General features: G+C 37.3%; 1 protein-coding gene across 2 annotated transcripts in view; it reads right to left on the bottom strand.

Annotated features, from left to right (window-relative positions):
- LOC140730510 (poly(A) polymerase gamma-like) overlaps positions 1-24,635 on the bottom strand; it is a 64,321-nt gene that overhangs the window by 14,915 nt on the left and 24,771 nt on the right. For both annotated transcript variants that reach the window (XM_073051054.1, XM_073051053.1), the window contains exons 11-15: positions 23,375-23,447; positions 23,173-23,293; positions 11,536-11,620; positions 2,296-2,349; positions 2,101-2,220 (exon numbers count right to left, since the gene is read on the bottom strand). In XM_073051054.1, the coding sequence (XP_072907155.1) occupies positions 2,101-2,220; positions 2,296-2,349; positions 11,536-11,620; positions 23,173-23,293; positions 23,375-23,447 (453 nt within the window). The remainder of the gene's footprint in view (positions 1-2,100; positions 2,221-2,295; positions 2,350-11,535; positions 11,621-23,172; positions 23,294-23,374; positions 23,448-24,635) is intronic.

The raw sequence follows: 24,635 nt of genomic DNA, 5'->3' as shown, positions 1-24,635 counted from the left end.
AGTTAGAACAGATTAATAATGATTTAATACTGCACAAAAACAACGTAGACTGAAGTAACCAAATAGCTTTCAACTAACCTTAATGGACTGCATTCAATATGTACAAATGACCCACATATAGTGTGCAGTATGAATGTTTCAACAACTTATAGCTCAGTTATCTGACATAATTTCTAGTACACAGGTACAATAACCAACATTTCCTATGTAAAGGAATTTAAAGATGACTTCTCTTCTCTATATTTAGTAATTTTTTATATTTATTTTCTTGCTGAAACAAGGTATACTCTTCCATTGAGCTAAGGAAACACTGTTAGTAAGTTCAATTATACTTTGCTGGCCAGCATAGAACCCTGCACAGCCTCTGGAAAGTTGAATGACCTTCTGATGACATAAAACTAACTTCAATGGGAAACATCAAATCCACTTGTCTATTGTGGAAGCAAAATGATAGACAGAGTTTGCATGATAATCTCTAGTTGCATTTGATTAACTCAAGGACAGTACGAAAAATGTGGCACAAAGTATCTGTCCTTTTAAAAGTTACATCCAGTTTAGTAAACTTCTCACTTTGGTCTAGAATTGCTGAAATTATTTGATGCCAGATTCTACTTATTGGATTAACTACTAATTTTTGTTTTCAACAACATTTAATTCTGAAATCGTAGGAGATACAGAAAATCAAACCTAAATAAGGAGCATGCACCAAAAGACTTAAGAATTTTAAATATACAAGATACAAATCTATCTTCATTTACACCTGTTCCAGGATGACAAATGTTCTGGGTATTTCACAATGCTCCAAAACTTGATTAAACTGAAGTCAAATGAAGAGAATTCTAAAAGTGGAATTCAACTACCATACACCACTAGATAGCATGCATGACAGTTTCTAACCACATGCTCAATATAAACAAGGTCAATTAAAAAGATCTGACAAGTCTATATTTGATGAAAGCATACCAACAATCCCTGAATGTTATTGTTGTTTTTCCTCTCTGCACCTTGTGGCACATTGGGCAGCAACTTGCCATTTCTTTAGCATCTTCGTTTGTTTTTACAAGGCCGAGTTGCTAGCTTGATGCTCAACCCAGTACGGATGAAAAGTGTGCAATGAGCCAGCCCGATTTGGACCCTGACTACTTGCCTCGAAATCCAGTGCTGATGCTACTACACCACTACCCAGTAATCTCTGGATTGGGATAGCTCATAATTCAAATGGGTCCACGTTGAAGAATACTCACCAGCATCCCTCCCCCTCCCTAAACTCCACTTTAAAGTAAGAGCAAAAGGAGATCTACAGCTGTAGAGTTCTCAAACAACTGATCTTTTGAACAATGATAATCCACATACAAAACAGGACATTGAAGTAATACCAAAGCTACAAGAACATGGCTGATAATCAAGTTAAAAAACAAAAATTAACATTTTCATTTTACTTATTTAAAAGCTTATGAGCCAATTCTTCTTTTGCCAACAGCTTTTAAGTGCCATTCACAATTTCCTACTTTTATTTTTAAAATACATGAAACTTGTGGCTTTCACAGCTACCTTCAGCTTGAATTATTCTGCTAAGTATAAAAATGCAAATCAAACACAGAAGTTTAAAAAAAAACAAGTTAAAAGATACAATTGAACAGTTGCCTTTATCTGTCTTTTAAACGCAAAGTTTAAAAATCCCTTCCACGTACAGACAGAAGCCTATCAAGGACTGAGACATTTCAAACAAATAGCACACAGCTATTTGTGCTATATAATCATTCTAGGTTCTTATAATCAATTAGATCTAGTTTTGAATTTCAAAAGGAAAATTATAAATTATGTATAGATTTATAGTGACATTCACAGTACAAATATCTAAAAATTGGAAAACACCAATTATGCCAGCATTCATCATAAAGACAGAAATGAATCAAACACATGAACTATATTTTTCTTTCTAGAGTAAATTTACATTTTGAATGACATGATCAACCCAATAGTTTCTAGCGAGAAGTATTAAAAAAACCAAATATTCAGTTAACCATCTATTACAAGCAAAGATGAGCTAAACCTATTTAGACATGAAATATTTAAAAGTTATGTTAAAACCTAACTTACATATTATGTTGTTCCCTTAAGCCAGGAAATGACTGAGGGTTTACATGGGCAAGAGTGATGTAATCATTTCGCTCAAGGTTGCCAACAAGTACACGAATTTTAGATTCGACAAGACCAACCCTAAGAAAGAAAACATTTAAGTTCAGAAGTCAACTAACACAATCAAATTCATGTAAAGATTAACAGAATACTGACCATTCTAAGTGATGATCTTCAGTGGATGCACTTGCTGTTAATACAATGTAGTGCCTGCAACCAAATAAAATAGCTTTAATATCCACTAATAAACCACTATGAACTCACATTACAAAAGATTTGAAACAAACAAGTCAGCTCAGATGATTATTTTTGTCGAACCTGCCATACATTCACAGCCCTGCAATTACACTGTCACGTGAAAGCTTCAGCATGGAAGGCAGCCATTCAGCCCAAGTAGTTCAAACCAGCCAAACTCATTCTTTGGCTTTCTCCCCACTTCCCTGCAATTTTGTTTCTTTTAAATTACACAATCAGCTTCTAACACCACAATTAAATCTGTCTACACCATCAGTCCTGATGCAACATTCCAGACTCTGGCCATTTGTTGCAATAGGACGTCTTCATTTTCTTTGTTACTTTAATCAGCATTTTTGCTTTCTTTCACCATTGACTCAATGAAAAACCATTTTATCAGCCACTTACACCATCTTGGTTTTAACTATCATCAGAAACCTTCTCAGATCTTTGTTGGATCTAAATGTTCAATTTTAATTGTCATTTTCTTTGCAGGTTAACAATGAATTGTCTGCTTGTATCTTAAGTAGCTTTCATATGCATAACAATTCAATATGTCTCTAGTTGCTATATGCAGTACAATTCCGACAGCTTCTCTGTACTTCATTAATTGAAAAAAACATTTTCTCATTGGTTGCCCCTTATCTATGCATTTGAATGGAGTTTTCTTACTAAAAGTAGTTGTTTTATGTTAGGCGCCATCTTTAGTTTCTCTTCAAGTAGTAAGACCCTGTCACTGCTTGTTTCAACTTCCCTTTGTTTTATTAACTCTAAATAAAATGACTGAAGCAACAAGTTTTATGCCTCATTCCGGACTTCTAAAATAACCTTGGATTTTAACACCAGAATTCAACAATTGGCATATTTTTAAAAAACAGATCTATAAAAAGAAATGCAAGGCAGTTGAGCCATGTGCAAACTGGTAGAGCGCTTATTAAATAGGTACAGCAGTGAAGTGTCAAAAACAATGCAAGATAGTACAGTCGCAACTTCAAGGGAATGGTGACGTTAGTACTTCTGAAGCTCTGCCTGAGGAATTACAGCTCACATCAAACAGTTTCTCTATACAGTGCCACCAGCTAAACTCCAGAGGATTACAGGATGGACATGACATGGAAGCTACTGCAGCCCCTAATGACTCATGTGAGAATGACAGTGATGAAACAATCAGATTGATAGCTATGTCAGTTTACTCCAATAAAGACAAAGGAATGAAGACACACAGGAATGAAGATGAAACTATCATTAATCAATGCATTAACAAACTAGTGGAAGATTCAATGATTTCTCAACCACTCAATCTGAAGGGCAGTAAATGCTCAGATAATCCTGTGACTCTTAATGAAGAACAACTGAAAGTATTTCAACCTTTAAAGATGACATGGTGTACCTTCATTACAGCACCTACATTAAGAACTCTCAATTCAGATAAACCATTTTCCCTGTAAGTCAATGAGAAACACATAATGGGAGTCTTAACTCAAGAACATGAATACTGCTGTATATCACTCTGTCAAAGATTTGATTCTGTATACTAATGGCTCCTCAATGATTGAGTGAGGAATTTGAATAGCTAGATGGGCAGTTGTTTTCTGAAATGGAAATGCTGCCAGGAGGAAGCATAGCTCCTGGTACCTCCATGCAACAGGCAGAACTAAAAGCTTTAACTGAAACATACAATGGTAGAAAGAAGTTAATATCTACACTGCTTCTCAATGCACTTTTGGAAACTTATGAAGACAGAGGATTTCTTGTGTCTGTAGGAATCCCAATTAAGAATGGCCAACTGGTACAAGAACTTACGGACGTTATACAACTGCAGTCAGAAGTTGCTGTACTAAAATGTAAAAGCCATTCCAAAATGACTACAATGGAAAACCGTGGAAATGCAGTCATGGATAAAACTGCGCAAAAAAAAAGGCAGTATGGGAAGGAGTGAAGTAAAAGTACCACCAAGAACAAATACAGTGAACACAACAACAGGAATTATGGAAACAAAGTTGAACTCTGTATCACAGATGAATACGCAATATATTCAAGAGATGCAAACTCAATGCTTTAACCAGGAAAGTGGTTCTGGATGAAGAATGGTGGGAAGTTAAACAATGAAGGAATATGGACATATGGCATGAGTCATAGAGTGGTACTCTCAACTGTATTGCTTCCTTACCAGGCACAGCAAATCCACTCTATAGGACATATTGGAGTGCAAAAGATTATTGACAGATTCAAAGCTCGGGCACAAGCTCAACGAACTCTTGAAAGATGCATGACATGCCAGAAAACAAAACCTGGAGCAACAGAAAAGCTACCGCAGTTGTGCTTTTGCCCCACCCAATCCGTTTTTACATCTATATGTGGACTCTCTGAGTCTGGAAGAGAGGAGCGAGGATCACTGTCGGTTAAAACTGACCATACACTTTGCATCCTACTGTCTAGGTACACAAACCTGGGCAGTTTGACTCGGAGAGCAAGTTACCCCTCTCCATGCAACTGATGAACCCAAAGAAAGTGCGGAGACCAATACAGTTTGGTACTAGCAGCGTTGCTAGTCAACAATGAACTCGATGTAGAACTGCCTTAGGGTGTCCTGCTCTGGATTCCACCCCCACCCCCCCCCCCCCCCCCGGGTTTAATCCAGACACCTTCCCCATGAATGGATATAGCTGCTAGGCAGTGGAGGTTTGAGATCAAAGTATGCCTTTCCTAATGAGCTGTCAACCATGACCGACAACCCTCATCTGCCTGAAGCAACTAGTTTAAAGGTGCCAGTAACTCGCCTTTGTCCCTTCTCCTGTAAGTAGAAACGGTTCCACCAGGCTTAGAAGCTAAGCCACTCGTGAAGGCCAGGAGCTGGACTTGATTGTCAGAGGCTATTTGAGATGCACGCCTTTGGGAGTATTTAATAGGTACTGGGAGCTTGTCCCCATAACCAACCTCAGCTATAACAACCTTAAGGAGTCTCGTTTACTTCTAGACATTTTATAAAGAGATTATTTTGTATCAATTTTATTTCCATTTTATAGAGAGATTAAAAATGTTCCTGCAGCCTTAGAAACAATGACCCTGCTGAAGCCTTAGGAAAGGTAACAACACAAATGTTTGCCATGCACAAGATGGTTCTTCAAAACCACATGGCATTCTCTTAGCTGTTAAGGGGAAACATGCACTGTTATAGGCAAGGATTGTTGTACTTGTATACCTGACAAATCTGAAGATATAACTAATTTGGCTGCTCATATCTGTAAAGCAGCAGCTAAAATACACTGATCTGATGGATGGGAGTTCTTTGGATTCATTCAAGTCTCGGAAGCTGGGGTTACTTAACATTATGAGTCATAATATTCATATTAAAGTGCTCGTCATAATTTACATCTTTTTGCTTAAAGATGATCATTAACAATAGTTCAAACTCACTAATCTGCCTAACCATGACATAATCTTAAGAATACTCTGAATATATACAATACCTTTTGATATTTCATAACCCAAGTAGCTGTTTTTTCATTATTTTGTATGTAACATAGGTACAAGTTTTTCTGCCTCTGATTTTAAAAATCATTACATCTGAAAATTCTAAGACAGAATTGCTGGATCTGACTGTTTAACTTGAATTGTCATTTTCTTTGTAGTTTTATCTGCTTATATTTTAAGTAGCTTTCATATACATAGCAGCTTAATATGCTTCCAGTGGCTATACAACGTATAATTCTGAAAGCTTCTCTGTAGTTCAACAATAAGAGTTTTCTCATTGGTTAATGTTACTGCAGTAATGAATAAGTATTTTCTAATTGGTTGTCTCTCATCTATGGATTTGAATGGAGTTTTCTTACTCTGGGTATAAAAGTAGTTGCTTCATGCTTGGCACCATCTTTAGCTTCTCTCTTCAATTAGTAAGATCCCCTGTCTCTGCTCGTTTCAACTTCCCTTTGTTCTATCAACTCTTAAGAAAACTTTCATGAAGAAACAAGTTTTATGCCTTGTTCCTGACTTCTAAAAGAACCTTGGATTCAAACACCAGAGTACAACACTTTATACCTGGAACAGATGCATGAGGGTAAACATTCTTGGCTGAGAGTACCCTGAAACAATACAGCAGCAGAATCTCAACAAGCCCTACCCACAAAAACACAAGGAGGAACTTTGATAGACAATATGAATCTTGACATTAGAAACATGTAAAATAAAAACCACCCAAGGCACTTAATTAAAAACAAATTAATAAAAGCAACATACAACCTTTCACAGCTGTATAATCTCATGAAAAATATGGGCTTACAGACCCTGCACTAAGATTATAGAGGAAATTCCCCAAATTAAGTGTTGAGGAATCTCAGCTGGCTCTCAGCCTTTGTTTTGTGCAAAATAGTTTATTAGGTATAATGCAAGTGATTAGAGGCAAATTTCAAACTGAAAATACAGTTTTATTAAAAGCTGCATTTATTTTGTAGTTGGACAGTTGATAGTAAAGTGAAGATAGCAACACATTCTTAGTTGGGCAAAATACAAACCCAAGCAAAAGTACTAAAAAAAAGGGAATGATGGGTAAAACCTGGGCATATTTGCTTTTAATACAAACACAAGACTCGGGCTTTAGTCGTGATAAAAACTTAAGGCAGAGATCGAAAGGATCTTGATAAGGTTTACAGAGACAAGGCAGGAGAAAAGGGTTAAAAAAAAAAAACAGCCATGATTTAATGATGGGTTAAATGGTTAATGGTTAAACACTTGCTGGGCTGCTTGGCTTAATTCTGTTCTTTTATCATTGATCTTAATTTATAAACTCTTTACACAAAGCCTCAACCCAAAGAAAATCCAGTTTTATTGAATCACCAGAAAATAGTTACCCTAAAAAAAATTATAAATGTCTTTTCTCATCATAAAGCAATTACGTGAGTGCGTGAGAATCCCAGAGTAAATGTAATTCTCTATGTTCTACAGCTGTGGAAGCTAAATCACTGGAAGTATAAAGTAAATAGGCTTCTGAAATAAAGGAATAAAGGACTATGGCAAAGGAGCAAACCTTAGAAGAGATGGTTTAGACATCTTCAGGATATTCAAGACAATTTATTTGAAGAGTTAGATAGATCAAAATGAATGCAATTTTAAGGCAAATTTACAAACCCCATTTCCAGAAGTTGGGATATTTTCCAAAATGCAATAAAAACAAAAATCTGTGATATGTTAATTCACGTTAACCTTTGTTTAACTGACAAAAGTACAAAGAAAAGATTTTCAATAGTTTTACTGACCAACTTAATTGTATTTTGTAAATATACACAAATTTAGAATTTGATGGCTGCAACACACTCAACAAAAGTTGGGACAGAGGCATGTTTACCATTGTGTTACATCACCTTTCCTTTTAATAACACTTTTTAATAGTTTTGGAACTGAGGATACTAATTGTAGTAGATTTGCAATTGGAAATTTTGTCCATTCTTGCTTGATATAAGACTTCAGCTGCTCAACAGTCTGTGGTCTCCATTGTCTGATTCTCCTCTTCATGATGCGCCATACATTTGTAATAGGAGATAGATCTGGACTGGCAGCAGGCCAGTCAAGCACACGCACTCTGTGTCTACAAAGCCATGCTGTTGTAGCCCGTGCAGAATGTGGTCTGACATTGTCCTGCTGAAATAAGCATGGACATCCCGGGAAGAGACGTTGCCTTGATGGCAACATATTTCTCTCTAAAATCCTAATATACGCCTCAGAGTCAATGGTACCTTCATATACATGCAACTCACCTATGCCGTGGGCACTGATGCACCCCCATACCATCACAGATGCTGGCTTTTGCACCTTTCGCTGATAACAATCAGGATGGTAGTTTTCATCTTTGGCATGGAGAACTCGACGCCCGTTTTTTCCAAAAACTAGTTGAAATGTGGACTCATCTGACCACAGCACATGGTTCCACAGTCTTTCGGTCCATCTGAGATGAGCTCGGGCCCAGAGAACTCGCCGGCGTTTCTGCATAGAGTTGATGTATTGGTTCCTCCTTGCGTAATATAGTTTCAAGTTGCATTTCTGGATGCAGCGACGGAATGTGTTAAGTGACAATGGTTTTCCAAAGTACTCCCGAGCCCAGGTGGCTATAATTGTCACAGTAGCATGACGGTTTCTTAGACAGTGCCGCCCGAGGGCTCGAAGATCACACGCATTCTACAGTGGTTTTTGACCTTGCCCTTTACGCACTGAGACATCTCTGAATTCTCTGAATCTTTTCACAATATTATGTACTGTAGATGTTGAAAGACCTAAATTCTCTGCAATCTTGCGTTGGGAAATGTTCCTTTTGAACTAACAATTCTCTCACGAATTTTGGCACAAAGGGGTGAGCCACGACCCATCCTTGCTTGCAAAGACTGAGCCTTTGATGGACGCTACTTTTATATCCAGTCATGATACCTCACCTGCTACCAATTAGCCTGCTTAATGTGGAGTCTTCCAAACCGGTGTTACTTGAATATTCTGTGCACTTTTCAATCTTATTTTAACTCTGTCCCAACTTTTGTTGAGTGTGTTGCAGCCATCAAATTCTAAATTTGTGTACATTTACAAAATACAATTAAGTTGGTCAGTAAAACTATTGAAAATCTTTTGTCAGTTAAATAAAGGTTCACGTGAATTAACATATCACAGATTTTTGTTTTTATTGCATTTTGGAAAATATCCCAACTTTTCTGGAAATGGGGTTTGTATGTAACAAATAATAATTGATTTATCCAGGATATATTTTGGCTTCATTATTAAGGTATGTAGGATGAATGCTTTTGCGATTACAAAATTACACTAAAGCAGTCCCTCTTTCACATTGTGCCATGATCTTGACATTCAATAGGAAAAGGCCAATTTTAAACTCTGAATGAGTCACCATAGAAAAAATAAATCAAAGGCAAATTTCCAATAAGAAAGCAAATCATACTTCTTGCGCAAAATAATAAATGATTTCTCAGGCTGGAAACAAAGGCTCAATCATGTAGATAAATCAGAATCAGGTTTATTATCACCAGCATGTCATGAAATTTGTTAACTTAGCAGCAGCAGTTTAATGCAATACATAATATAGATGAAAATAAATCAATTACAGTATATGCAAATTGGAGATTAAAAGTCATGCAAAAACAGAAATAACATTGAAAAAGTCTGTTCTGTTACAATGCTAACGCAACCAACTTTTCTACAAAGAGGAGGATAATATACATGGTTTCCTATGCAATACATTCGGCAACAAACGTTGCGAATTGTCTGACACTTTCAAGATCAGTCAATATTGATGACAAAGTCAGTAAGAGGAGAGCAATACCCTAGCTCCACTTTTGGAAGACCAATGAGGAGGAATCAGTCTAGAGATCAAGCTGAAGACATACTGTAGTACTGTCATATCCACTTTAGCCTTATACCGACAGTGACAGTGTAAAGGACACATGCCAGACAGCTTAATCATTTCCACATAAATTATCTGCAAAGAATACTTTACATCAAGTAGCAAGACAAAATTTGGAACACACAAGATTATATTCTAAACAAGTCTCCCCAGCATTTTGTTGAAAGAATCACAGATCAGTTAAGCAGGACATATCAGAATAATGTCAGACGACAGAATACAAAAACAAACACAAAGCACATTGCAGATGCTGTGGTCAAACCAACACGGACAAACTCAGCAGGTCAGGCAGCATCCGTTGAAACAAGCAGTCAACGTTTCGGGCAGAGACCCTTCATCAGGATACAAAAACAACTACTTTTTGGGAAAATGATTATATGGCAGACCGAAAATGAGGTTTAAAAAAAATCTTAGCACTTCCCTCAAGAATTTCAATATTGACACATTCCACCAGGAATAAGCAGCACTGAATTGTCTTGTTTAGTGAACATACATTAAAAAGCAGTGCTTAGTCATAGAAGACCAGAATGAAAGAAATAAAAAGGAAAGAGTATCTCAAAGATCAAGAATCATTAATGCTAGAACATCCCTATACTTGTCACAGACGTGGAAAATTTAAAAAAAATATCTGGAACCAAGATTGGTCTAATCACCAATCCATAGGCTACAAACCATGGTCTCACTTCAGAGTGATGAACATAGTAAAGTTACTCTTTTAGTCACATCATTTAAATGTACATTGTACAGGAAAGAAAATACTCATTTACTGTCTTTACAAAATGAAATTACAAATGATATCAATCCTTAAGAAAATACCTTGCAAGGGCCATATCTTGACAATGTTAATGACAACAGCAGTGATAACTGTCATTTCGATGTGATATGTTGATTTCTGGATTATGCTTATGTAAGACATACAAAACCATACAAAATGTGGGAGTGAAACCCTTCTTTTCCATAGGGAAATTTTGCAAATTTCAGAAGTGTCCAATCTCATAAATGCGCAAATTTAGGCAATCGCAAACAGTAACCCTGCAAATGTTATGCTTTGTTGCAGAATATATTACCGTACAAGGAACCCTTTTCGATCATATGCATTTCAATCATATCTCTGCAGCTTTGAGCAGCAATAACATAAAATAAAAATCTATCAATTAAACATGCAAGAAATTTGAAATTAAGAAATATATATATATATATATATATATATATATATATATATATATAGTACATAGAAGTGCTCAAAGAGCCTACTGAAGAAATTCACATCAGAAAATCTTAAGAATCTGAACTGAATAACATCTTGCTGCTTTGCAGGACAAGGGAGGGATCCTGCAGAATTAGAGATCAGTCAATACTTTTGCCAGGATTCAAAAATTAATCACCAAGATAAATAGCCACGCAGGTGGTGAATTCATTCACAAAACATAATTCAAACATAGAGATACTCAGATTCAAAAGAAAGAAATTGAATTCCAGCAGTGTCTTTGAACACCAGAGATTGCTAAATAATTAATGTAATCAATCCTTGTTGGTTTCCAGTTGATAAAATCACTCTAGTTTTATCTAACTACTGTATATTATGTTGCCCTGCATCTCCAAGTGTCTAAGTAATACATAAAATAAAATGCTGTTAATATTTTGACATTTTTCCCCCCACCAAAATGGAACAGGTCTCTCCAAAACAGGTAATAAACATTCAAAAGTATGCAACAAAATTACAAAACTATAGCTTGTGTAGTCTTTGGGGGAAAAAAAAGTATACTCACTTGTACTTTAGGAAGAAGTTGGGTGGTTCAAAAAGTTTAGACCAATCTGTCTTGCCTTGCAGAATTTCATCAGTGATCGCTAGACCTAACAAAAAAAAAAAATCTTTAGCACTCAGTGCAAATACATCAAACACTTAAAAGAACTTCAGGTTCTGCAAACTTAAAAAGTATCAATATTATCAGGCATTATTGGTTTTTGTATATCAGAACCTCAAGATATTAATTAAAACTGCAAAAGATTCAGGCAAGTAATCTAAATGAACATTTGAAAAACGTGACTGACATAGCAATAAACTGCTTTTACTGTTATAAAAATGAAAAATACAAATTCAAAAATATTTTTAAAAAGTCATTTAAAAGAACTGACATAATTCTTTACCTAGGCGATGGCTGCACAAAATGAACAGAAGGTGGCTGCAAATTTTCCTCTGATGTAATAGCAATTTTTTTAAAAAAAGCTTCTACCAAGACATTTAATTAAAAGTACTGCTTTGAGGAAAGGGTTATGAGTTGACAAATGGTTAGGATGGTGATTTTTATTTAAGTTCTTTACAAAGACAATATTTTGAGATTTAAAGTCAAATGGATTAAATTCCAAAAATAGATTTCAAACATATCTGACCACTGAACACATTTTTCTAAAACTCCAAATTATTTGGAATATTATTTACTGAGCCCATCAGGACAAGAAATAGAGACTGCCAATTGTGGAATAATCCAAATTAGTACAGCCACGCCAGCTACTTCAATTCATAATTTACTCTACAAGTTATGAAATGATCAACTAAACAAAATAACAATACTTTTAATAAATGCTCATCTTGCAATGCATTGATTTACTGATCACTTCAAGAGGATTGAAACAATGCTGAGAATAAAGTTATGGCACTAATAATTGAGAGTTCAGGTCTACTCACCACACAACCAGCTATTTATAATACTTTCACGTAACAGAATCTTTAAAATGTTCACACATACAGTGCCTTGTAAAAGTATTCAGCCCCCAACCCTTTGTTAGCTTAAATGGATATTACAATCAGAAATTTTGAATCAAATTAACTGAGAAATTCTATTTGTGAATCACATGCTCTTTTTCCACAGTAGAACCCAAAAAAAAGGGCAAATTGAAAAGCACAAAACACCTAAAAATTCAGAAAAAACAGATGTCAGCAGTTCAAAATTATTCACCCCCCCCCCCCCCCCCTTGGCTCAGTACTTAGTTGAACCACCTCTTTCAGCTATTACAGCCCTTGAGTTTTTTTGGCTAAGTCTATTAGCATTGCACAATGTGACACAGCAAGAATTGCCCATTCCTCCATGCAAAATTGCTCAAGCTGGGCCAGGTTAGTTGGGGAATGGCAGCAGACAGCAATCTTGAGGCCTTGCCGAGATGTTTGATTGGGTTAAGGTCAGGACTCTGACTGGACCACTCAAAGACATCAATTTTCTTCATCTGAAGCCACTCCATATATAACGGTTACAAGAAAACTAACCAAAACCACAGAGAGCAAGCCAAGGTAATTGACACTGTATGATGCGCTTCCAAAAAATGGTTTCCATATCGAAGAGGTACGTTTGATTCTTTATTTCAAAACTAGCTAAGAACAACATCTTAATATTTATACTAATGTCCTTTCTTCTTCCAATCATGTAACAGTCTTCCTGGCCAGAGGGTACCAGCACTTAGCCCAGTACAAAGTGATTTTTTACCACAACTCTCCATTAAATCAAAGTCATGAAGCTTTTAGAGCTGTACCTCCTCAAACCTCTGCCTCCTGTAGAAGCAAGATCTTGGTTATAGGTCTGTCCAGTCAGCTGGTTTTGGTCTTTGTCTTGATGCACACCTGCGCATAAATACTCTTCGTATGGAAAGGATTTGAATGACTCTTCCCACGGTCCATGAGTTTCAAGGCACTCTTGTCAACTAGAAACACAATGCCTCCTGGGAGGAAATTCCATTTTAAACCTGACCATTTCTGATGTTACTGTAACTGTGGTAAATACTCATTGACCCACTGTTTCCAAAACAAGTTCGACATGTATTCGACCGCTTCCATCTGGGATGAACACACAGTGCCTACAAAAGGTATTCATCCCCCTTTGGAAGTTCTGTTTATTGTTTTACAATCACAATGAATTCAAGTTGGCTTTTTTGACACATTATCAGAAAAGACTGTCAAAGCGAAAACAAATTTCTACAAATTGGTCTAAATTTATTACAATTATTAAACATAAAATAGTTAATTGCACAATTACTCACACCTTTCAAGTCAGTATTTAGTAGATGCACCTTTGGCAGCAATTACAGCCTTGAGTCTGTGTGGATAGGTCTCTATCAGCTTTGCACATCTGGACACTGCAATTTTTCTTCTTTACAGAACTGCTCAAGCTTTGTCCGATTGCATGGGGATCGTAAGTGAACAGCTCTATTCAACTCCAGCCACAATTTCTCAATTGCATTGAGGTCTAGACTCTGTCTTGACCACTCCAGTACATTAACTTTGTTTTTAAGCCATTCCTGTGTAGCTTTGGCTTTATACTTGGGATCATTGTCTTGCAAACTGCATCAGGTTTTCCTCCAGGATTTCTTTACATTTTGTTGCATTCATTTTATATAACCATACAACAATTACAGCACGGAAACAGGCCATCTCGGCCCTTCTAGTCCATGCCAAACGCTTACTCTCACCTAGTCCTAATGGCCCGCATTCAGCCCATAACCCTCCATTCCTTTCCTGTCCATATACCTATCCAATTTTACTTTAAATGACAATACCGAACCTGCCTCTACCACTTCTACTGGAAGCTCGTTCCACCTTCACCTTTTACCCTCTACCTTCACAAGCCCAGGACCTGCTTCAGTGAAGCATCCCCACAGCATGATGCAGCCACCAGCATGCTTCACAGTAGCGATGCTGTACCTTTGATGATATGTGGCGTTTGGTATACGCCGAACATTGCGTTCAGTCCAATGGCAAAAAAGCTCGATTTTGGTTTCATCAGACTATAGAATCTTCTCCCAGCTGATTTCAGAGTCTCCCACATGTGTTTTGGCAAACTCTAGCCAAGATTATGTGAGTTTTTCTTCCCACCCCACCCCCCCAACAGTGGCTTTCCCTTCGCCACTCTCCCATAGAGCTGCAACTGTTGAAGCAATGGGGAAATAGCTGAGTGCGTAGTCTCTCCCATTTCAGCCACTGAAGCTTGCAACTCCTCCCAAGTTGTCATAGGTCTCTTGGTGGCCTCCCTCACTAGTCCCCTTCTTGCACGGTTACTCAGTTTTTGAGGATGGCTTGCTCTAGGCAGATTTACAGCTGTGCCATATTCTTTCCTTTTCTTGATGACTGACTAACTTTATGCTGAGGGACATTCAGCGACTTGCAAATCGTCTTATATCCATCTCCTGACTTGTGCTTTTCAATAACCTTTTTGTGGAGTTGCTTGGCGCATTCTTTTGTCTTCATGATGTAGTTTTTGCCAGGATACTGACTCACCAACAGTTGGACGTTCTAGATATGGGAGTATTTTTACTTCATCAATTGAAACAACTTGACTGCACACAGATTTATATATAATTAGGACACCTTAACTAATTATGTGACCTCTAAAACCAATTGGCTGCACCAGTGATGATTTGGTGTCATATTAAAAGTGGTGAATACTTATAAAACACAAAATAATTATTACATATTTGTATTTAATTCAGATAACTTTGTAGAGTCCTGTTTTCACTTTGAAACAAAAGAGTCTTTTTTGTTGATCAATGTCAAAAAAGGCAAATTAAATCCACTGTAAAACAATAAAACATGAAAACTTTTGGTGGGGGGGGGGGGCTGAATACTTCTCATTGGCACTGCAAATGTCTTCCTTTTGGAACTATCCTGGTGGCAAGGATGGTGAGGTCTTCAGAAGCAGCAGATAGCTGGGTGTTAGTGGTTCCAAATCACTGGGATCAGAAGATGCATTAGTCATTGGATGACCATTGATAGTAGCCTCTACTTCACAAAGGACTATGTGAAAATCCTCTGTCAAGATTCTGTACCTTCATGACGGTGAGGATCTTTCGCAACCTGATGTCTTTCCCATGTTCTTCCCTGATGTGAACCAGGCGGAGGGGTAAAAAAAATCAATTCAATTCCTTTTAAAAAGAGGACATCATTGATCCGTGAATCCACTTCTCAATGGCTTCTCACAACTCCTCAGCTCTAACAAATTTGTCGCATTATCAGAGCGCAGCTCATGAACCTGTTCTCCTCTTACCACAAAGCATTGAAGTGCAGTAACAAAAGAATCTGTCTAAAGAAGGTGCTACTTCAATGTAAACAGCTCGCACAGTTAGATAGGTAAATATGATCCTGTAGCTCTTCACTGTACTCCTCCTGCACTTCACCTCAAAAGGTCCAAAGTTATCCACTTCTACACCTGTTCATCTGGAGAGATCATGTCTGGAGGTAGGTCTGCCACGTATGGCATCCTGGAGCTGTATGCAACCGTCGACAAGCAACACAGATAGGAAACTTCTTATAGCTGTACTATCAACAGGAAGCCAGTATTCTTGGTCTAACATGGATAACGTGGTTATGGCCACCGTGTCCTACCTCTTGATGTATGTGCCTCAGAATGAGGTCTGAGGTACGAAGATCCAGTATAACAGGATGTTTAGACTGTTCAGGCAATGGTTAGCATACTAAGCCACCTACCAACTCAGTACTAGATTGAGCTTGGAAATATGGTTGTCCCTTTTCACACTTCCTCCTCTTTGCAAACTTGGGAATTCATCTGAAAATCACTTACTTTGTCAAAACAGAGAAGCAACCAGAAATGCGTAGGAGGAAATGCGACGCTACCAAGCAGACCAATCACGGTCGTTGCGGTCTGCGTCGCCACGACGCGCGAGTGACTTTTCTGGAGAGGTGCACGTCACCCTTCTGCGTAGGGTACAGTGTAGTGTACACGACACCTACGGCATCGATGTGACACACAAGTATAAATTAGCCTTTAGGCTGAAGATACTGAGGCCAACACCCATGTCCCATTCTTCAGGAATGCTTTCCCATTCAACCTTCTAGAGGCCACATCCACCGAATTGCTTGGACATGTTTATATACCTCCACTGAGATGCTTGTGAGACCATTAGAATTTCTCAAACTGAAACGAAGGTTTGGAACTTGCAAATTTCGATTCTGATATACTGTGCTTCAGCACAGAAGTACTATCAGTCCAAAATACTGAGTCTTGAAGCTGCACGTGCAACTCCTTCCTCGAGTGTCCATATGGCTTGCTATCGTAGTAATGGTGAGCTCCACATGAGATGGAAATTGAGTTCAACAGAGCTAAACTAGATCTTCCCAAGATAAAAGCACCTGCGAGCATGTGTTGTGTTACAATGGGCCAGTCACTGCTCCACAGCCATCTTCACCTGCATCTGTAAAGTGATGTAATTGTGCATCACTTCTCCAAAATCCAGGTGTTTCAAAAAATCTAACAAATTTGAAGTCTTCCAACTGTCGCAGAGTTCCAGCCAGCTTGTCCACTCATGAGCCAAGCCCTTTCTCACACAATCATGGACCTTTTCTTTTAGCAGATAGCACCACCAGACTCAAGATTTTTAAAGGATCTTAGACAGAACTATGGAGAGGATTTCCCTTCTGGTGAGTGGTCCATTTTGGATCATGATCTTAAACTTGAAAGTTTCACTATCTGCCATGATTATCACTAGTTGCTTTCTGAATCTGGTTCTGACTCCAATCAGTGAGCTAGTAAGTTGTGGTCCCTGTAAAAGCTGAGCATTATGTGAAAAGTTGCATCACAGTCAAACAAAACAAAGTTTCTCTTTTCTGGGATAATAAACACCATAATGTGGAATATACCAAACTTTCCCATCACTGTGCTCCAGATCCTCTGTTGGTACTCTTTTGGCATCATCTTTGGAAATGACATCCTTCATGATAGTCGTGTAATGAATGTGAAAGGACAAATCCTTCTGGAACATCTTCCTTAGATTTGGAGCATACGGTTCAGCATATTCTTCATATTTGGCATATTAACCCTTTTTCTTTCTCAAAGGTAAAATAACCTGGTAGTGGTCATCTGCCAGCTCCATGAACTTGTGATCTTCTCTTGACAAAGCAGGTTGTTCATCCTGACTGCACTCAGAGAAATCTGTCTTGGACTGCTGCTGCCAAAGCTCATCCAAGTTCAAACTGAAATCCTGTTAACTGTCAACTCTGGCTGCATACACTCTTCCATCACAATTGTCTCCTTTCAGTGGTCATTCACAGTTCAACCCAACATTGTTCTAATTGCGTGGGATCCATCAATAATACTACAAATCACTTGCAACAGCTCCAATACTTCAGACATGTTTATCTCTATTGGTAGCTCAAGTTCTGAACAGATCTCTGGAAATGGACATATTTCAGGTGAGACCATACCTGGAAATGCTTCTGCCATGGAATGTTCCCTTTGTGGAAGCCAGCCACTTCAAATTCTAAAACGATATAGCTGCTCACAATCTTCTCTCGACCCACAGTGCATTAGAGAATGTACGTCGTTTTTCGAGGTTGATCATGAGGCTCACTGTGCAAAATGCTGTACTTACTCCATTACACAAGTAACCACTGTGTGTTCCCTTCTTAGATTTCTCTGGTACTGGAACTATGGGAAGTTTATAGTCATGATCACCACCCCCTGTACGGCCATTAGATACCAGGGCACTACTCACTGCTGTGTCTGATTCTTTCATGGCTTGATTTGATTCTGCATCCTTTTTGTTAGAATGAATATGAAGTATGCTGGGATGCTTGCCACTGCATACCTTGCATGAAAGACACATCCTACAATCCCTGCTGATGTGTCCTGTACAAAAAACAGCCAAAGCAGACATCATTTTCCTTTGGGAAGGCAATCTTCTATGAGCCCTCTTATTGGGTTGAGGGCACAAATCCAAAGCATGTTCACCCTCACAGAACGAACAAACCCTTTTGGCTAACAAGACCATTTCCCTTCCATTAGCTCCAGGTTCAGTTTTAGCCTCAGAATGAAATTGACTTAGTTCTGTTCACACCTTTGCTTATTGCTGGTGATGTGGCATCCTGTACATTACCAAACACTGGGTGTGTAGCAATCTTTAGTTGCCTTTCTATAAAATCAAGAAAGTGTAAGTAATCTTACAGGTTGTGCCTTTCTTGCAGTTTACAAGCCTATAGGACTATTTCTTTATGACAACATATTAGCAGACATGTCCAGCTACTGCACTTCTTCCATGGCATTACAATAGCCTCCAACAAAAAAAAAAACCTGCAGTCTTGAAGAGCTTTCACATCTTCAGATTTGGTAAGTACCCAAGAAAGAGCCTTTTGAATAAAGATGATTGCAATTTTCTGTTCATACCAAAAATGTTCCTGCACAGAAACCTTATCCTTCAGTTGTCCTTTAAGGTCAAACATACTAGCAACTTCTGACAAGTTCATTAGGGCAACCTCTAGTGTATTATTCAAGGATAGTGAGGCAGTCACTACAGATGCCAGTCTTGCCATCAACAGTTTTCAAAAGCCCATATGAATGCATGACACTGCAATAGATCTCCATTGATTATTTGAATCTCTTTTGGACAAAGATGAAATGCGTTGTGCCAATAAATGTAATTCATTTTACTTCCTTGTAATATCAATAGTATAATTTTGACTTCTTTCATCAAAAACAAGTGGGGTTCCATGCTATAAGTTAACGTCCCCATCAGCATGTCAAGCTGTAGGATAGGACACAAGTTCAAGATGCCTCATTAGTGCAGGCTGAGAATAAACACCCTGAACTACCTCTTTGGGATTTTGATAACGTATCCCAAACACGAGAGGAACAAATGAATCAACATTAATATGGAGAGCTTTTGTTTCTCTCTGTGCCCTTTCAATATAAAAATTCACACACTTGCCACGCTTGAAGGCCTTAGCACATTTAACTTTAGCCATGTATGGCAATTTCTTCCTCCAACTCAAGCTTTTCCATCGTTTCTTTAAATTGTTCCTTTTGCTATTCCAGCGCAGGTTTGTCCTTCAATAATCACTGAAGTGCCATTAATACAGCTAAATCAGCCTGCTTTAATGCATGCAGAGGAGATGGTAGATACAAATTTTCTTCCTGCAACAAAGCTTTGAGTGCTGACATTTGACACAGTCATTTGATTTCACATCATCTTGCGGGTCATCTGCTATATGCTTAGTCAAAACATGACTTGGATTTTGGTAAACATCGGTTGGAAGGCAAGACACATTCACTTGTTACAGCAACATGAATTTCCAATATAACACACCTGGGTCAACCATTGTTTCATAGTCTCTATGAATACACTGCAATAGCGATCAAAGTTTGAAAAACATTCGTTCTGTTCTTGTTCGGCCTTGGGAAGTAATGAGATTAGCGTAAGATGTTGCTTACCAATAGCTTCAGGGATTAGTCAAGCCCTTAAAACGAGATTGCACTTGTAAGGCATTTCTGAAAATTTTCCCAAGGTCATTAGTTAATTGATAGTATTAAACTTTTAATTTTATTCACATTTATTTCATACTCCTTTTGAATACCTTTGATTAGACTAACCGTAGCTTCAGCTTTAATTGCTCTTCTGCAAGCTCCTACTGCAGGGTTGTTGGCACAATTCCATGCTTCAATACACTCATGTTACTTTCTCTAGTTGCATAACTCAAAATTAACTCCTTACCCACAACACCAGAGATTTGATTCAATAAACGTAGTCAAAATTGCCAGTACATCCACAGCACTTAAACCACACGAACAAACAGCCTTCAATTCAAATGTTGGCAACCAGAAAATTTCAGAGACAAACCCTTATGGAAGCACCACACGATCAAGCAATAGGCCCCAATGGATGGGGCAGCACCGACCATTCATAACAGTGTTCAAACCATAAATGCACAGCATGAATCAACAAAAGCGTCTCAGGCTGCTCCTGTTTCCGTTGTGTTGCTCTCAGTGTTGCGATTCCAATTTTGCTAATGGGTCTGAGGAAATCCTTTGCTGTAGACTGGCGACATTTGGTATAACTTTTTTTTAAACTGGCAAATGCAGTGGTTACTGCAAACCAAAATTGCCAAAAGACTAAGCCAGGGTAATCAAATTGTATAGCATGCTTCTAAATAATAAATTTCCAAATCAAAAAAGTTATGTTTGATTCTTTATTACAAAACCAGCAAAGACAAATGATCTTATAGCGATAAAAAACTAACGAAACTCAATTAGGATATAGTGATCTTTGCATTCAAATCAGTACAACTATGAGTTCTAATTAGCGATATCAGAAGTAGGGCTCTATACATATTTAAGTTAACAAAAACATTCTCTGTGGTTCAACTTCTTTCCATTAGACTAAACAACTAAGACAAAGTGTGAAAACATTACAATACTTATTTGCTTCTACTATGTCCAACCTGCGTGACCGATTACCAAATAAATGTGCCACAAAATACAATACAGACAGAAAATAGATACATGATTTTTACACCTTTACTGTTCTAGCAGCATGCTTTGGGTCACTGTCCTGCTGAAAGACAAACTTCCTCCCTAGCTTGGAGGATTTTTCCACATTTAGCAGCATGCATCTTCCCATTAATCCTGACCAGATTTCCAGTCCTTGCTGCAGAAAAGCATCCCATAGAATGATGCTACCTCCACCATACTTTACAGTAAGGATGGTGTTACCTGACCAATGTACAGTATTAGATTTACGCCACATGTACAACTTAGTGTTGTCCCAAAAAATTCCACTTTAGTCTCATCCAACCACAAAACCTTCTTCCACATCTTTACAGTATCTTCTAACTGATGCTTTGAAAAGTCTTGATGGGCAGGGATATTCCTTTTTTTTTTTAAAAAAGCAGGGCTTCTTTCTTACTTTTCTTCCACAAATACCCTTATTGTGCAAGGCCTTAAGATTGTGGAGCCATGAACTTCATCTCCAGTTGCAGTCACTGACTCCTGCAGCTCATTCAGTGACTGTTGGTATCACGGTAGCCTCTCTTTCAAGTACCTGTCCTGGAAAAAGTACGGAGAAAATGAAACCATAGCTTAATCTCCAGCTGCAGTCACCTACTATAGCTATGGTTTCATATTTTCTCCCTACTTTTTCCAGGACATTGAGCTTCGAGATCTGCCCACTGCCTTTGAGATGGTTTTGTATCCTTCCCCTCATTTATCTTGAACACTCGTCTTCATTTTGCATTGGTCTGTTGAAGATCTACATACTGTTGGATCTTACAGATGGGGGTGGGGGGCAGGGGGGGTATTTATTCTTATGAATTCATTGAAAGCAGGTGATCCTCTAATTTTTTACATCACCAAATTGGTTGAGTTGGTAACACTGTGTATTGTACCTGAGGAAATTGCAAAGGGGATGAATACACTTTCAGCCTCACAATTTTGTTTTTTTGATTTTTAGTAAATCATTGACAGGTTTAGGAATTTTTCTTTTGATTTGACATGATGCACATTTTGTAGATTAGCTCAAAAATCCTACTTCAATATATTTAAAATTTTGAAAATGTAACAGTAAAATGTGACAATAGTTGTGGAGGCTTAATACTTTTTCAAGGCACTGCAAATTGAATGCAAACCATGATCATAGAGAACTGTGTGCGCTATGAACTTTCCTTCAAAAATAAAACTTTTCCACTGTGATATTTGGCACTGGTGGCCCTTTATTCAAAAAATAGCTTTAAAAATTTCCTCATTTCATGCCTCAGTGCTTACTTTCAACTAATTATATGGTTACAATATTATCTCTTTGGTTGAAGAAATGTTACACTTGCTGCCTTTCAGCACCTCACACAACTTACAAGGGCATACTAAAAGTTCAAGATCAATGCCCCCACCATTCCATCTTCTCTCAACAACCAAGGAGAATAAACTGAATCCCTGTAACTTTTCAAAAGTAGTTTTTCTTCAACAATGTTAACATCAAGCTCTCCAAATCTTTAGCACAAAAGATATTCTTCAGACTTTATATTCTAAGATGTTACATACAACACCATCTGTACTTCAAATTATTGCTCTTGCTCCAAGTAAAAAAGTTAAAAGTAAATTGTATTATGTAATTTCTGAGACACAATTTCAAATTTTCAAAGATATTGTACCTTCAGATGTATTTCTGTACCTTAAATCAGAACATTTCCTTTAAAATATCTAATTTTGACTCAAGTATTTAGCTTCAGTAAAAGTTCACAATTCAAAGTTTTCTATCTCAAAAGTCAAACTCTCATAGTGGTTTGCATTCAAATACCATATCCACATTAAATTCAAAAAAGGGAATACAGCCAATTGATAATTCAAATTGCATATTAAATTCAGACCACACATCAAGATTCCCTTCCTTCACCTCACTTGAAAAAATATTCTCAATCACAACCCAGCAAGCTCTAGGACCAAAAGCTGGCATTCAATCCTATAAGTTCTTTGACATTCAAGGAATTATAATAGATCAGTACCTCAACTGCAATTGTAAATGGCTTAGTTAAATCTATTGTTTAATTTGCCAATCTTGCTGCTTATATCAGTGACCCAGAGGAATCTAGTCATGAATATTATACTTTGTAACTTTCATAATAAGAATGATAAAAAAAACTAAACCTTGCTTGAACTCTTCTACCATTATTGTTCGAGTTGATGAAGATACATTAAATGTGGAATTCTGTTGTGGATAGGCAGGAGTTATTATTGGCATCAAATGGTATCTGTCAGATGGGTTTACCTGTAAAAAAAATATTTCGTACTTAATAGTATACAACAAACATTAAATTAAATTAATTCTCTGTACTGTGCCAAGTCATACCCGTGGATCCCAAACTGGCAGATTCAAGTTGCTATCTTCTGGTTGTTTAAGCAACACTGGATTTGGCCACTCCCTAGAAAAGAAAAGCAACATTTTAAAAACTAAATGTTTAATAGGTTAAAAAGGAATAAGAATATTATCATTGTTCCAATAGTAACCTTGCTCTTTGACTTCTAAAAATTCATATTCACTGGCAAATGCTGCTAGCCTCCAACCAAAATAAACTCACAAGTCATCATTAAAATGAGATGAAAAAAGTTAGATGGGTGACATTATTAATTTTGTAGAAATGTTTAAATTTGTTTGTAATTTGTGACACTCAAAGAATTTACAAAATACTTGGTAAAAGTTGTCTGACAACCTTCCGGAGCTATATTTTATGCAATTCCAAATCCAAGTGATACAAGTCTTCCTCCATCCATCCAGGTCAGTATAACCACCAGATGATTTACCAAACAAAAATGCTAATTATTTCTTCATGAACCCCTCCATCCAAGCAATGCTCTTTTCTTGCTGTTGCTATTGGGAAGATAACAGAAACCTTGGGTCCCATTCACTAGGTTCAGCAACAGTTACTACCTTTCAAGTATCAGGTTCCTGAACCTGCTTGGATTACTTTACTCACAAAAACACAATGCTGAATTGATCACTGAAGACAACCTATTACTTTCAAGGACTCTGCAACTCATGTTCTCAGTATTATTTATTTACTTATAACTATTTTTTTGTATTTCCACACTGTCTCCTTTTGCCCATTAGTTGTTTGTCAGTCTCTGTAGTTTTTCATTGATTCTATTGTATTTCTTTGTTTTACTGTGAATGCCTGCAAAAAAAAATCCCAGGGTATTATATGGTTTCATATACTTTGATAATAAATTTATTTTGAACTTGATTACTTGTTTCATTTTAATACTGGTTCTCAGTCAATCATAATACAAAACAGATCTTCAGACAATATGAATAGCAGTTTATTATTAGGAAATATTAAGAATATGAAAATTGTACCACAGTAGTATTCTGTATAGGGAAGCAAAAATTAGCACCTTTGCCTACTTTTAGAATTTCATATGGTAAACCATCATCAAAAGGAAAACAAAACTTTTGTGCAAATTCTCCTCATTACATGGGCATTTTCCAAATTCTATAATCAAATGTAAACATAATTCAACCATAAATTTCATATGTAGAACAAACATTGGAAGTAGGTAAGAAGTGAAGAAGCATGACATTGAGGGTAGTGATTTCTGGATTATTCCCAGTG

Source organism: Hemitrygon akajei, chromosome 7 (assembly GCF_048418815.1).
Source record: "Hemitrygon akajei chromosome 7, sHemAka1.3, whole genome shotgun sequence".
Taxonomy (NCBI): domain Eukaryota; kingdom Metazoa; phylum Chordata; class Chondrichthyes; order Myliobatiformes; family Dasyatidae; genus Hemitrygon; species Hemitrygon akajei.
Note: the sequence above shows the minus strand (reverse complement) of the source record. Positions and strands in the feature narration are given on the sequence as shown.